At 40.4% G+C, this 14,145-nt stretch overlaps 2 protein-coding genes across 6 annotated transcripts in view; one reads left to right on the top strand and one right to left on the bottom strand.

The window, feature by feature from the left end:
- Positions 1-2,220: 2,220 nt before the first annotated feature.
- Positions 2,221-4,565, top strand: LOC111263441 (small ribosomal subunit protein uS8A). Of its 3 annotated transcripts, none has more exons than XM_022838508.2 (4): positions 2,221-2,306; positions 2,961-3,101; positions 3,637-3,802; positions 4,426-4,565. In XM_022838508.2, the coding sequence occupies exons 2-4, from the start codon at positions 2,969-2,971 to the stop codon at positions 4,517-4,519; spliced, it is 393 nt and encodes a 130-aa protein (XP_022694243.1). In that variant the 5' UTR covers positions 2,221-2,306; positions 2,961-2,968; the 3' UTR covers positions 4,520-4,565. The 3 variants fall into 3 exon arrangements, with proteins under 3 accessions (XP_022694243.1, XP_022694245.1, XP_022694244.1); XM_022838510.2 differs by lacking the exon at positions 2,221-2,306 and adding an exon at positions 2,331-2,463; XM_022838509.2 differs by lacking the exon at positions 2,221-2,306 and adding an exon at positions 2,505-2,528.
- Positions 4,566-6,596: 2,031 nt separating this feature from the next.
- Lpin (phosphatidate phosphatase LPIN) overlaps positions 6,597-14,145 on the bottom strand; it is a 28,207-nt gene continuing 20,658 nt past the window's right edge. The window contains exons 2-6 of one of the 3 annotated variants that reach the window (XM_022838502.2): positions 11,736-12,971; positions 10,731-11,448; positions 10,312-10,481; positions 8,979-10,162; positions 6,597-8,774 (exon numbers count right to left, since the gene is read on the bottom strand). In XM_022838502.2, the coding sequence (XP_022694237.1) occupies positions 8,693-8,774; positions 8,979-10,162; positions 10,312-10,481; positions 10,731-11,448; positions 11,736-12,872 (3,291 nt within the window). In that variant the 5' untranslated portion in view covers positions 12,873-12,971 and the 3' untranslated portion in view covers positions 6,597-8,692. The remainder of the gene's footprint in view (positions 8,775-8,978; positions 10,163-10,311; positions 10,482-10,730; positions 11,449-11,735; positions 12,972-14,145) is intronic. The other 2 variants (XM_086969627.1, XM_022838505.2) reach the window with 2 other exon arrangements.

The following is a 14,145-nucleotide window of genomic DNA, read 5'->3' as shown; positions in this document are numbered from 1 at the left end:
GCTGAGATTGTATTACCCTGTAGACCATCCACATATTTTAATAGACTGCGCACCAAACATTCCTTTTCTAATGATTGAATCTACGTCTCTTGAGTGGATGCAACAGACCAACATTCCCGCTGATTCAACTATTGTTTACTATAACTGGGTCCGTTACGGGAATTATAGTTCGAACTCCGAAAACAATATTATGGGAGATCCAACCCATAATTGATTAAGTTAACAAAGAGAAATTCGCGTTATCAAAAAAGATTTTACTATTATTAATAGGAAGAAATAAAACTGTAATTTTTACATCATATTATACTTTTTTATTTCACGCCTGGTGAGTCGTTCGGCTTTACCTCAGAGAGCTGGCTCCTCATACTGTCATCGTACGCTTACATATACGGTTTAGCTTTACATACATCACGGAGCTTCAACAGATTCCAAGGCTTCTCGGCTAACCACGGGGCATTCGTTCTACACAGCAAGTGCTGGCATACGAAGTAGATTTATAGTTTTTACTTTTTTCCCGCGTTAGATACTGCATTTTTCTTGACGAAAATAAGAAACCTGAACCGGGAGTACACAATATGGCCCTCAGGTATCGAAGTTACGGCGATACCTGATGCTGCCATTGCAGTGGCCACTTTTCCATGTCCTCTTACCGCGATTAGGCTTAAATTGGTCACAAGAATTACTGTGCAGCTGGCTTTGTTTAGATAATCAAAAGCATCATCGTAGAGCCTCCTTTATCGGTCATCTTGAACATTCTCATACTTAAAAAAATTACTTAAAGGATTGACAACTTTTCCTGTCCTTAACATAATAACGAATAGATATTATTCTGTTTGAGGCATCTGTGGTCACTCAGCATCCTAAATAGCCTTCTACCAATGGTCATCTCCAAGAAGTAGTCCTTTGAACATGCGAGCCTTTTAAAAACGAAGAAATCCTCCATGCATCTTTAGCGAGTCAAAGAATAAGTATGAGTACATTTTTCCTAATGTGGATTTGCTTTGTAGATATGTAACGGTATATTTTTTCTTATAAGTAAATTGTACTTTTAAAACTTTTTCTTTTTTTATATGTAATTGGTTCTAGAAGATGCGGACGCATCGATGTGCGAAGAAGTTGTCGCGAATCTGTTCTAGTTGCAAACAGCTATAATTGCCGTTAACCATGTTGGTTTTTTGTTGTTCCGAATTAGCTAAGTAGATGCATCTTTCTGAAAAAATGTGTTGCTTCTGCAGGTGTAGATGAAGTCGTTCGACACGCAGGTGTCGCGCATGGAACTTAACATGTACGCAACCACGCTTGATGGCAATCAATCAAGATCAATCATGATACACGCCTGTCCTAAATTTTCTATATATTCTGTGGCTCTTGTGAGGTACTCGATGTAAAAATGAACCCTTTGTAGTACGGCTTTCAAATCTTAAACGAAAACAAAATTATGGACAATTGAAAGTTTGTAAGCGGTATTCAATGTTTTGTATTGTAGGTTTTTTCAAGAAAGCACCACCCTCGAGTGACACCAACTACACTCATTTATTTGAAGTGGACAAATGCACTATCTATTTTTTTAAAGAAACCTTTGCTGATAGTGTGTAGTTCATGTACTATTCTTTAGGTTAAGACAGTTTTATATCATTTAATTTACATGCGACAGAAATTTGTCGTTTCGTCGAACAAACAGACAAATGGCGACGAACTTTTAGCGCCACATAGATATATACAATCAGTATACATATTCTTGGGATGATAATTAAAACCGAACATGATTTTAAAGTAAATTAGCTAGCGGACAACTTTTATGGCCTAAGTGCGCGACTTAAGTAAAATTATCTTATTTAGTACTTTAGCAAGGTGATTCCTAAAAGTACCTAATTAGAAGCGAAGTTTGATGCTGTTTGCAATACGATTAGCATGTCCAATAAAAAACAATTAATAGCTAAAGCTTTTTAAGAAATATCCTTTTCCAAAGTTGCCTATCCAATTACTCCATTTGCTGCTAAGCCCGTGCTAGATCCCATAACGTCATTGTAGAATTTGCACGAACGCATCTGCAAAGCCTTATTTGATTCTTCAGTCTATATATGTGTCTTCAAATAATGGCAAACAACACAACGTAAAGGTTGTGAATCCTGATACCGCAAACCCAAGCCTAGTATTGTGCATTCTACATTTTTATGTTTAGTATACATATTTAAAACATGGCGGTCTCTACCGGTGCAAATCGCCCGCGGAGCAATGCTGAATTCGGCGCCATTTTAAATGCGTTGATTCTTTTTTCGCTTGCCGTAGGCCGTGGCTAACACAAGGTAAAGTTTAGAGGAAAATTAGCATAGTTTTTCAAAGTTTTGTGCTGGGTTTTAGACGTGCGACCGTGTTAGATATCAGTGAGATTTTGTTAAGGCTGTGTCGAACGGAATCGAGCGTGATTTGTGCTACTTCACCAACCTTCGTTTGCAAGCCTGTGTAACCAACAACCACGTGATTCCTTAGAACAAAGAAACTAATCCTTTTGGGCGAAAAGTTATCATGTATCAAAAAATTTTGACGAGGTCTAATTTTCCTGTCGATCTGTGCCAAATCGTACCGGCCGATGCAATTGGCCGTGACATGTATTGATTATAGTTAACTATTCGTGCGAAATCATATCGCATGTAGTGTCATTACAAAAACGTTTTATAACCTTTACATTGTCAGTCACATCTGTATCCCACAAAGTGTTCTGGTTTAGTAGCACTTTCGAACATCAGTTCGTCGAAAGCTGTTTACAAGTAAACTTTTAATTACGCGTCCGAATATATCCGAGCGGTCGAGCCTATATTATCTAATTTAGGAGTCAATTCTACGAGAGTGGCAGACCCAACCGGTTTTCATCTCAGTGATATTCTTCTGTCGGCATGTAATGTGGGTACGTATTGTCGATGCAGTCCTTTATGGGTTTGTGTGTTTGCGTTATCTTTCAGTTGTCGAAATGGTCCGCACTAACGTACTGGCTTCGGCCTTGAATTCCATCAACAATGCTGAGAAACGCGGTAAGCGCCAGGTCTTGATTCGGCCCTGCTCAAACGTTATCATCAAGTTTCTCACTGTCATGATGAAGAAGGGTATGTATGCTTTCACGGACTGTGCGCTTTCATATGCGTCTATTATAAAGTTTATTAGGTCGTATTCACGAGAAACCAAAGGACGTCCTTAGACCTTAGGTAAACTATTCCAATTGTTTGCTTGTCATGCTTTAGTGCCTCTTTATCAAATGTTTCACTCAAAGTAACTTATTTCCTTGAAATACTACTGCAAAATAAGTTTGCTTGTTCGTTCATATTCCGTACTAAATGTAATCATAAGATATTGACTTGAAAGCCGTATCCTAAGTAAATGCATCATTGAGACCACAGGCATGCCTGTCTGATTTTGAGTAATGGTATAAGTGCGATAACACTTAATGCTTGCCTTATATGATGTTACATATTTTTTGTCGCAGAAAGTCGCAAGTTCGCGCCGCGACTCTGTGTTGACACATGTTTCTGATCATGGGCCAAAGCATTTCGTTAACGACCGTTGCTATAGAGTATGACCTGACGTTTTATTCTGCTTCCTATTTCGTACGATGTTGCGCTATAAACTCTCCTGATTACGCAGGCTATATCGGCGAATACGAGGTCGTCGATGATCATCGATCTGGAAAGATCGTAGTTTTCCTAAACGGACGGATCAATAAATGCGGTGTGATCTCGCCTCGCTTTGATGTGCCAATCAGGGATTACGAAAACTGGCTGTCGTCGCTGCTGCCGTCGCGTCAGTTCGGGTGAGTTCTACCATCGTGTCGTGTAGAATACCATGATAAAAACAACTAGCTTTTAAATAACTCGGCGTATACCCTTGGATGCCAATAAACCTGACGCAGTGTTTACGATCAGTGCCTGCTGTAACCAAGATTCTTGGATTTTGGTGGTGCTTCAGAATCGAATGGAAGAAGGGTGTAGTAAACTGATGGTCTCGCAAGAAATGTTTATGGCTGGTAGTAAACTATTAAGATGACATTAGTAAATGTAACCATCATAATTCGGCTTGGTCTATCCGTTTCGGAAATTTGTGACCGGAAGTTTGTAAAAAGGTCCCTCGTATAATGCATTCGTTGCCATTTTCTGCAAAAGAATGTTTCGCTCGGGGGTTAAACAAACAATTCTCATAGCTCTGACGGTCAATACTGTTTGCTTACGTTGAAGCTGACATGATTAATCAGGGTACAGATCGTAGTTACTTTTTGTAGTGAGTTATGGTACGTTACTATCCTTATCTATATACCAATCAGTGTTCGGTCACGGATGCCTATTTCATATGGATAAATGTCTCTCTCTTTCTTACCGTTTAACTCTTTTATTTTGAGAATATCGATTCAAAATACGCTATTTGTTATTCTTCTTTCAGCTACGTAGTGATGACTACATCTGGCGGGGTCATGGATCATGAGGAGGCCCGTAGGAAGAAGCTTGGAGGCAAGATCTTGGGATTCTTCTATTAAAAATAAAAGGCACACATGTTATAACGTGCATAATAAGGGCCCTAAACTTTTGTTTTGTTTCTGTAATGTTGAATTTGGTGGCAGTGTTTCTTCTATAATTATCAATTTTTGCTGAGGCATCGTTTCTAAGTTAATCGTTAGCTTAGTATGCAAGCTGCAGCGTGCTCTGTAGTTGAGATTTTGCAACATGATTACTTCCGTCTTGCTGAAAAATTTTTTCGCGCTGTATGATTAAACAATATCGTCTCTTCACAGAACTAAAAATTATCAGTCTTCATGTTTCCGAGGTAGATAAATGCACACGTTTCTATTAGATTGTCAGTAAGCATACGAAATGATTCCAACGTTTTACAGAAACTCCAAAGTATGAAATATGAGCTACATCCCACCTGAAGCCGCTTCACTTCTAGGTACACACGTATTTGAGAGTAGTGTCTTACGAATATGTTGATGGAAACGACGCCGTCATATTGTCTGTCGCTGTTCATCGCCTCCATTTGTTTCTGCGTTTATGTAGTATAGTCGCCCTTGGTACTCGTTCTCACGCTCCAATTGTGTCGCGCTTCCGCATCTTGTTGTGCCAACAGCAAATAGAATCCGATAGCAAATCCGGCTGCCACAAACTGGATGCTTACAGTCGCAATATCACACGTAGGCACGCCCTTTGCCTTCTTTTTGGTACTAATAAAGTACTAATAAAATCCATTAACAGCCAAGGGTAAGCGGGTGCAATCCAGCATCTCGTCGCATGTCCCATTGGCCTACTGCGTAGTACAGAGCGTTGGGTGAAATCATCGGTGATACGACGGTGGTGTATTTTTTTCTGTTACCCTGCCCTGAACCAACGATGCAACTTGAATGAAAGATATTTAATCTAAAAAGAATAGTCCTGTGTCGCTGACGGGACTCATGTTGACATTTCTCGTGTTCTACTTTTTCTCAATCCCTTGACTTCAGTAGCGTGATTATAGATATGCATTTTTTTAACAGTTGTATCTTCGTACAGCTATATCCATCGTTCCATGTTGTTTCAGAAACATGATTCCGACACTAATTCTGCTCCGAGTAGACTTTTTGGGAAATACATGTTCATCAGCTATTGTTTGTGCGAAACTCGAAATGCATCGCGTTAGAATGCTGCACTTACCATCAACCATGCAATTCGACCCACTAGTAATGCAGTCATTTGATATCGAAATTGAATCCCTGCCGTTTTTGTCTTTGTGTTGACATTCTTCAAGCTGAACATATGAATTCGTTCTTTATCCATCCTAGCGATAACGTGTGCAGATAGACAGAAGATCATATCCATTTTTAAACCAACAAAAAACGTAGAATTTTGCTCAATCTCTACCAAGTAATAAAGATTCTAGGAATTTATCGTCAAATGTATTGCTTCGAAATTCATTTGCCGGCAATCAGAGAGAGTAATCGGACACTTTTATATCTGAGTAATATGATAAGTACAAAGGAATCTCCCACGCATTGTGGTTTTACCAACATTTGACATGTATGAAACTTGTCATGACGCTACCGTTTGTAGGGCGCCGAAGCTTCCCATTTATTTGTATACCCCATCAAATAAAAATGGTTTGTTAGAGTTATGACCCTTGTATGTTACTGGCTAATTTCGCCACCCATTTTTCGTTAAATGTGTTTCCAAACAATGTTCGTCCAACTTCCGATGAGCGATAGGATTTTCTTGGCCGATTTCCTAGTTTTGCACTACTACACAAATTGATTATAGCGTTTCTGCGTATATGGTTTCCCTTTTTACAGAACTCACTACTGTCTTTCTAGGTGCGGTGGCTTGAGCGGTTAAGTTCTCGACTTAGTAAGCCAGGGATTGGTGGTATAAGTCCTAATACTATGCGAAACCTATTATAAAATAACATAAGTGTTAATCTGAATGAGGCGATGTTGGTAGTGCTACAAACTAGTACGATTTGGCGATCTATACATAATAAATATAATTCTATGTTTCCGTAATTAGACCTTCATCACGGGATTACTTCTATATAGAGATTAGTTTTCCATACAACCCATCGTAAATTTGAAAAATAAAGACAAAATGGGCTTCTCTTCATCTTACGCTGCTCAGTTTTACTTTGTTTTTGTCGATCCGATATAACTCCTAATGACTTAAGTCTGTTATGTTCGGAGTCTGTTATGAATACTTTGATATGAAGATTTACAGTTCAAAGATAGATTACTTTTATTTTTTATTTCTACCTTATTATTAGCTTTATTTAGTTCATTGTACACGTTTTTTGTAGCTTAAAGTCGCAATGCTTCTTATATTGTGTTTCGTCTGTTTCACTGTGTTTCTTTTTTATTTTGTTGTTTATGTGAGTTTTGTTCTTTCAATATAATGGCCACCAATATCTTGTTTGACCATTATAGAGTATCATATGTACATGACGCTTTGGAAAACAGTTTCTGACGTTTCATTAGCCTAGTTGTCGTGTTACGAACACATTCTTTGCTTTGCCTCTATATGTGTGATTAATTTCACTCACCGCTTGGGCATAGTATGTGGACAGTAGTTCATGGATATCTCCCTGCAGAAATAAACAGCTTTATGACTATATTTTTATCTCATATATATGTATATATACCACCATCATAATCATCATTTATCTATAGCAGCCAAGAAAATTGAATGAGAAAACAGAGCTAACGTCGAAAGAATACTACGTAAGAGACATGTGTAAGATGTAACTAATGTAGTAAACTACAGGAAGCAATCAAATATAGTAAGTACTTAGATTCATATGGATCACGTGTATCATGTATATATTTCATCTATTGGCATCATTACTTAACGCCGTTGTCGTCGTTGTTTTTCTAAATAGTTTGATGAATAATTCTGTTTCTAGGCGACACTACTTGATGAACATTTATATATATACGGGCAATGAAACTATTTCTTTTTAGACAACCACAAAAACGGCATTCATCCGCGTACATTTTGCAACATCTTCATTGGACATACGATTCGGGGTTCGCAATAATAAAAGGCAGATGAAGCACACTTGCTGTCATTATTTACGTCGTTACTAAAAGGTTATCTATGATGGCAATCATCCTACCTAACCAGGGTTTTCCTTGACACAATTTTTTAGATTTAAACGAAACTTTGTTTCATCGACTTTTCGTCCGGAACCTTTTTCATGTGTCGTGTGGATAACAGCATTATATGCGTACAACCCAGCGATTGCCTGCGTACCGTCTGGCAATGATGTATAAAAGGAAGGGCATCGTATAAAATATATCGTTACTACTTAACACCAGTCATATAGACTCCTGCTTTTTCACACACTTTCTTTCTCGCTACATTTGTGCCGAGAAACCAAGCAAACGTCGTACTCGCATTGCATGTGCATTTGGACGTATTAGAGGTTGATACGTTGGCGCAAGCTTGCAATCGTGCTATCCGATGGGCGAAGAAACAAATCGATACAGTTAGCCCACATTTGATATTTACTAGTAGTTACTATGTAAACGATGTTAACGTCATACTTCATCCCATTTTTCAGTTCGTTCCTCTTCTTTCGTTGTTTCTTTTATTACGCATGAAGTCCATTCCATCGCTTTTGCATGTTGTCTAATACCGCTACCTCTATTACTCGCTCTTCACTAATTCCTTCTGTCTGCTTTGTAATGATGTCACTTATTTGGTACATTTTAATGCATTTTCATCGAGGCTTGTTTTTTCTCGGCTTCGTTTAATTCTGTTCTTTGATGTTTTCTACAATCGCGCTCTCGTTTTTTTAGTTATTATCAACTGGACTTGAATCTCATTAGTCACCCCACAGAAAAGCTTCTAGCCATGAGTTCCGTCGTATTTTGTCGTACTCTTTTTTTGTATAGGCACATCCCGATAAAATTAGCACATACCAGATAACAGCCATTCGTAACGTTTACACCTCGACACTTACAGGTAACACTCACTCTTCATCGATATAGCTGCATATTTTTCCCGCATTAAGACATTTGTCCACACCATTAATAATGTTATCGGTGCGCCTTTTAAGATCCGGTTTTGGGTGCAGGTCGTTAAAACGTTCGCTTCTTTTTCACCTATTAATAATTCATAATAACAGTTATCTTTCTCACTTAAATGGGTATTGGTTTCTTTTTTTTTGCATGAAAGGCCGTACCGCCGTTGTTCTACGATGGTGAAAACCGGTGGGGCCTAATTTTTTTCCTGTAGCAATATCTACATCCCGGGTTTCTTGGAAATCTTCGGGTCCTGTAATCGCATACATTAAAAAAAAATCATGGATTAGATGATGCATTTATTTTTTGATATCATTTGGACATCGTTTACTTCAGTCAGAAGGTTAGTGACCGCAAAATATGTTTCTCTCTCTCTCTCTAATACTTATATTGACGATATTATTATAATGGCAAACAATACATAAGTATAATTAATAGATGAATAGACATGGTTTACCTTGCCTCTAAAAAACTCACTTTGGACTCTTTAAGTGGTGACGAGTCCGATTGCGGTTTAGGTGGGGCAGAGTCGGTTGTGGTCGCTGAGGTTTTGGATAAATCTTCGATCTCAACAACGGGTAGGGTTTCTTTCCAGTAGCTAAAACTTGAAAATTGCTCTTTCGCATTCTCTCTCGACGGTTCAAGTGGTGGAAAGATAAGATCGGCTATTTCCCCTAGGCAATGATAGGTTCGTCCGACATTTCCCATTAACTCCTGACTGACCTCGCCTCGGTGATTGATGGTAAAAATCCGATTAACCGGTACTGACACGGTCTTGTAGGACAGAGCATCTGTCATCTTGTTACCGAAGCCCGCGTAAAAAGGCTGTCCGGGTGTGCCATCAGGAGCATTAAATAATTGCTTCACGTCTCTTAGACAATTGATTTTGAATATGTGAGGGCTTTTGGCCACCACTTCTCTATGTAATGCGCTGAGAAGTGATGTTGGATTGAGCAAAACGGGTCCGTCAGGTAGGAGTAGGTTGTCTTGTTTTAGTGAACGTAGAAAACCCCTTGTCCACTGCGCCTGACCAATAGCTCGGGCTGACAAATAAATCAATTTATAACCGTTTCGGTCGATTTTGTTAAAAAGAGATGCGACTCCACTTTGTGCCCAATCCTTGCCGATTATTGGCAGTATGTGGCCTAGTACATCAGATTTAGTGATAGTACCGTCAATGTCGGAAATAACGATTTTGTCGGTTGATTTCCACAAGTAGATGTGACAGGAGCACACTGAAGTGCCTTGGTATGCTGTGATTACTTTAAATTCGGCCAAGTTAGTGCCGGGCTTCAATCCTAACGATTTTAGCTTATCGGATGACAAACGCAGCGATTTCCTGTTGTGAGATTTCGTAAGCTCTTCTTCCATTAGCTGGTTAGCCAAAAGCTCTTCATCAGATAGAGTTTTTTCTTCGGTAGTATCTTTCACTGGTCTTTTGCTTTCACCGCTTTTACTTCCTTTGATGGGAGTAGTAATGTCTTGTTTGGCTGGATAGCCCTCAACTTTTTCAACCGCTCCGTCGGTCACATCTTCCTGTGGTCCCCCTCGTGACCACCACCACCCGCGCGACTTTACCTGGGGCGGGCTAATTACCTTCTTCTTGGCAAGATGCTCCGCTCGAAGCTTCTCCATCGTTACCTGCAAAAGTAAATACAAGTCAACTCATTTTGAAAAAATAATAAAATTTACTAATGCCAAAAAAAACATTTCATTGTCTAGCAACTTTGATACTATGGCTTTTGGTAACTGTAACATGTTATGATAATACATTTCCATGGCCTACTTACTGCTGGGAGCGGTCTTTGGAACATTGCGAGTGACAGCATCTGAGGTGCTATGCACTTCCAGTTGTAAAATTTCCCATTCATTCTAAAGACGAGATTTGGCTCGTGAAGGATGTCTGGGTTTAAGCAGAATTCATCGTACGTGATCACGTGAGCGAGGAAACGTTGCTCTACTGAAAGGAATAGGAGACAAAATATTCATTCGCTTTTGAAACAAATGGTCTGAAGAACAGCTGAGGATTAATTATTTAACTATTTAAATTAGATTGGAAGTAGTAGCAGCCGCTACCTTAAAATCTCTTGTTTTTTCAAAACTTAGGTAGACTCGCGGCTCTATTCTGAGAGGTGTACTTTTTTATTTTGGATATATATATACTACAACGATGACCTAACAGTCTTATCTAGTTTTGTTTCATACTCACTCCCTTCTTCGTCGATTCTGTCAAACCCACAAAGTGACATAGCTAGGTCCGAATATTTTTTAAGACCATAGTCAAAAACGGGATGTCGCGGATCGGGTTCACAATCCGAATCAAGTCCAGATTGCGGTGATTGTGACAGCGACGGCCCGTTGCCAGATTCGCCATCCCAGTGTCCAGTAGGTCGGGCGCTCGTACGTGGCGTAGCACGTCGTGGATTGGAGCCAATATATCGTTCTCGCATAGCGGGATCTGTTTGAGCAAGGACGTCGTCAAGGTAGAGTCCATCTGCTTGTTTTGGCTGAGTTGACGTCGGAGTAATTGAGCCGTCATTCATTTGTAGGCTTGTGCTGGGTGCTGCGGAAACGCTATCTTTCTTGTTGTCCTTATCGTTGCTGTTTCGGATCTTAGAACTGTTATTTTTGGTGCCGTTCGTTTCTGGAAGCGACCCCGGTGCTGGGGAAAGTGCCCGAATCTGTGGTGGTATTTCACCTTCGGGTAGCTCTCCCCAAGACCACTCAACTCCACGCATCTCCTCGTTATTGTGACCTAATTCTACCAGGGTGTCAGACCTGGCAGGTGATGGAGGCCGATTGCGTTGACGGCGATCGTTGTCAGAAAGGTCTCCGTCGCTGACAGCAAGTGACGTCCCAGCTGCCAAATTCGATCCCGCTGGAGTGAGCCGCGCAGGAGCAACACCCGAGGCCACCGATGCCCAGTTCTGCAATGAAAGGCCAAGGAGTATACGAAAACAGAACGGCGTAACAAAAAACACAAATATTAAACACCAAACAAACGTATTGGTAATATGACTGCAAATGGAGGATTAAAGCGTACCTAGCTTAAGTCATGAAAAAAAGTCACATTTTGAATGACGAGAATGTAATTAATGTCAGAGGAATTTTCATGTATGAGCTTATGCTAATAATGGGCCTTTGCTATTCGATTAGTGCCATGATTTTTTAGAACAGATATGTTAGCTTAGTGTATGTAAAGACAATAACATACAAATTCATCGTCACTTGTAACGGTGGTGTTCGAAGTGTTGCTCTCAACCGGCTCCAAGGCGGACTTCCGGTTCACGCCTTTGCTGGAGTCGCTGTTGCGCGTCGGTGAGGTGGATACATTAAGTTGTGTTGTTTTCGCCGTTTTCATTTCTTGCGAGCTGAGTACAGGAGAGCTATCGTCAGCTGTCGTCGCTGTTATGCCCGTTGGGCCAGCTGGACTTGTTGCTGATGATGCTGTCAAGGACATTGGCAACGATAACCTCTCATCGTTGCTAATGACCCCGTCCATATGGAACTGTGTCTCTTCGGCGTCACTCGAGCTATTTTCATTTAGAGCGGTTGGTTTTTCAGGTATCACTTGCTTACTTATTTTTCTTCGGCGTTTCTTGACCTTCTGAATTGTCCGTTCGGTTCCCAGCGATAAACTTTGTAGCCCGACTGTTGCCGGCTGATCTCTAACTATTACTCCCAAAGCTGTATTTACGGTATCAAGCGGTTTCTCCTCATCGTCTATCGCTGTAACGTTAAAGCTGCCGCTCGCGTCAGTTGTCTTTGGGTCAACAATGTTATTGTCTTTGGCTTGGCTATCATCCTCATCCGGACTGATTCCGCTTGGCCTGCTTTCAGCAGTTTCCTCTACTTCGGTTGAGTTTTTATCCTTGGCTTCTGGCATATCTGTGTGTGCTTCTTCGCTGTCGGAATCCCGACGCTTAACTACGATGGCAGGTGAACTGTCTGAACGTTTACGGGGCGAATGACTCGAGTGACTTAGGCCTGGCGACGAAATAGGTCGCATAATCGGTTGTTCGTTATCGCTTAAGAGCAAGTCGTCCGGCAGTGGCGAAGTTGCCAGTTTCGCCGGCGGCTCCTCGTCACTTGCCTCAACAAAGAATGCTTCTCCGCTGGCGCCCAGCTTCATACGTAGGTCAGTTGGCTTCTCATTGATATAAATCTCAACGGTCTTCCCAACAAAATTCATCACATTGATCTTGCCGAATCGAACATGGAACGGCGTCGAAGCAAGGTCACCATTTGGCTTCTCGACAACGATAACATCAATGGCACCAGTCAACGTAGCTGGGTTGATGTCATTATAGAACTGTCGAACCGAAGTCAACATGCCCTTGACGAGATCCATTTTGATAGCAGCTGCAGTGGTCGTAGGCGATGTCGGTGTCGATCGCTTACTACCACGTTAGACTGGCTTGGTTATCTGTTGATTATTATAAACCTGAAACTACAGCAAAATAGAAAAGATAACACTCAAAATACATGGCAGAATGCTAGCATTTATCTACTTATTTATTTTATTAATTTAATCAGCTTATTGTGATCATGTGCTTTATTGTTTGTCTTTTTCATTGGTGAAACGTCCTAGTCGTCGTTAATTTTTGGTCGGAAGATTTAACGGTCGATATGATTAAATGCTGAGCCCTTTCACGAATAACTCACCCTCAACCTTTTGTCCATTAAGCAGAGAAAATTTGCTCATGCCTTTGTCTAACTCCTGTACGCTTAGTTATGATTGGAAGTTTAGCCTGCAACCTTGTTTACGAAATTTAACCATAACAAAGCACAATTAATCTGGTTAATATTTGTAAAAGCGTTGCTACCCGTTTTTATTGTCAAAAGTTGAGCAGACTAAAACTTAATTGAATTATATTTGTCAACTGAATATCTTTCGCTAATCTAAAGCAAACAAGATTCAAGCAGCGTCTCCGAAAGGCTATTTTGGAACCGCCCCGCAAACATGCCCAAAATACAGTATCATTTAACTGTAAAGTACGCATTGGCCGTTTAGCTATTGCAAAGTCAGTTCCCATCTGCCCAGACAAATGTCCAGTTTAATGAGAACAGACAGAGAACTAAGTGACGTTATTCAAGCCGCGAGCCACCGTGAACCGCTAAAGAACGTGACACCCCATTTGAACTCTTCGATCTTAGAACCGCTACCTATCTGTTAGTGGCTTAATATTATGCCAGTAAACACACAAGAGATAACAAACCTGTTGATAATAAGACACGAGGAATTCAACAGTCGCTGCCCGATTATGCAGATTTGGAATTTTTTGTCATTTAGAATTAATGTGCGAAAATGAAATTAGTGAAGTCGTGCTTCATGAGTGTGTATGTCTACAACGTTTGAGCCGTGACTTTAATTGAGACTTGATGACCACGCTTCGATGGCGCTCACACGAATAGAGGGAAGACGACAATCGTAACGCCACTGGAAATGAGCTATTGGCCTAAAAAGAACAGACTAAGCCTGATGGTGGTGGGCATCTGGAACGCTTCAATAATATAGCAATAATGTATCTTAGCAGCAGGTTAGCGACACTGCTATTCATCTAGTTGACGGAGCGCCATTACCCCAGTGAAGTAACACCACATCGATTGGTAATCGAGCAAAA

This window comes from Varroa jacobsoni, unplaced genomic scaffold, assembly GCF_002532875.2.
Source record: "Varroa jacobsoni isolate VJ856 unplaced genomic scaffold, vjacob_1.0 scaffold_766, whole genome shotgun sequence".
NCBI lineage: Eukaryota > Metazoa > Arthropoda > Arachnida > Mesostigmata > Varroidae > Varroa > Varroa jacobsoni.
This window is presented reverse-complemented; position numbering and strand designations above follow the sequence as displayed.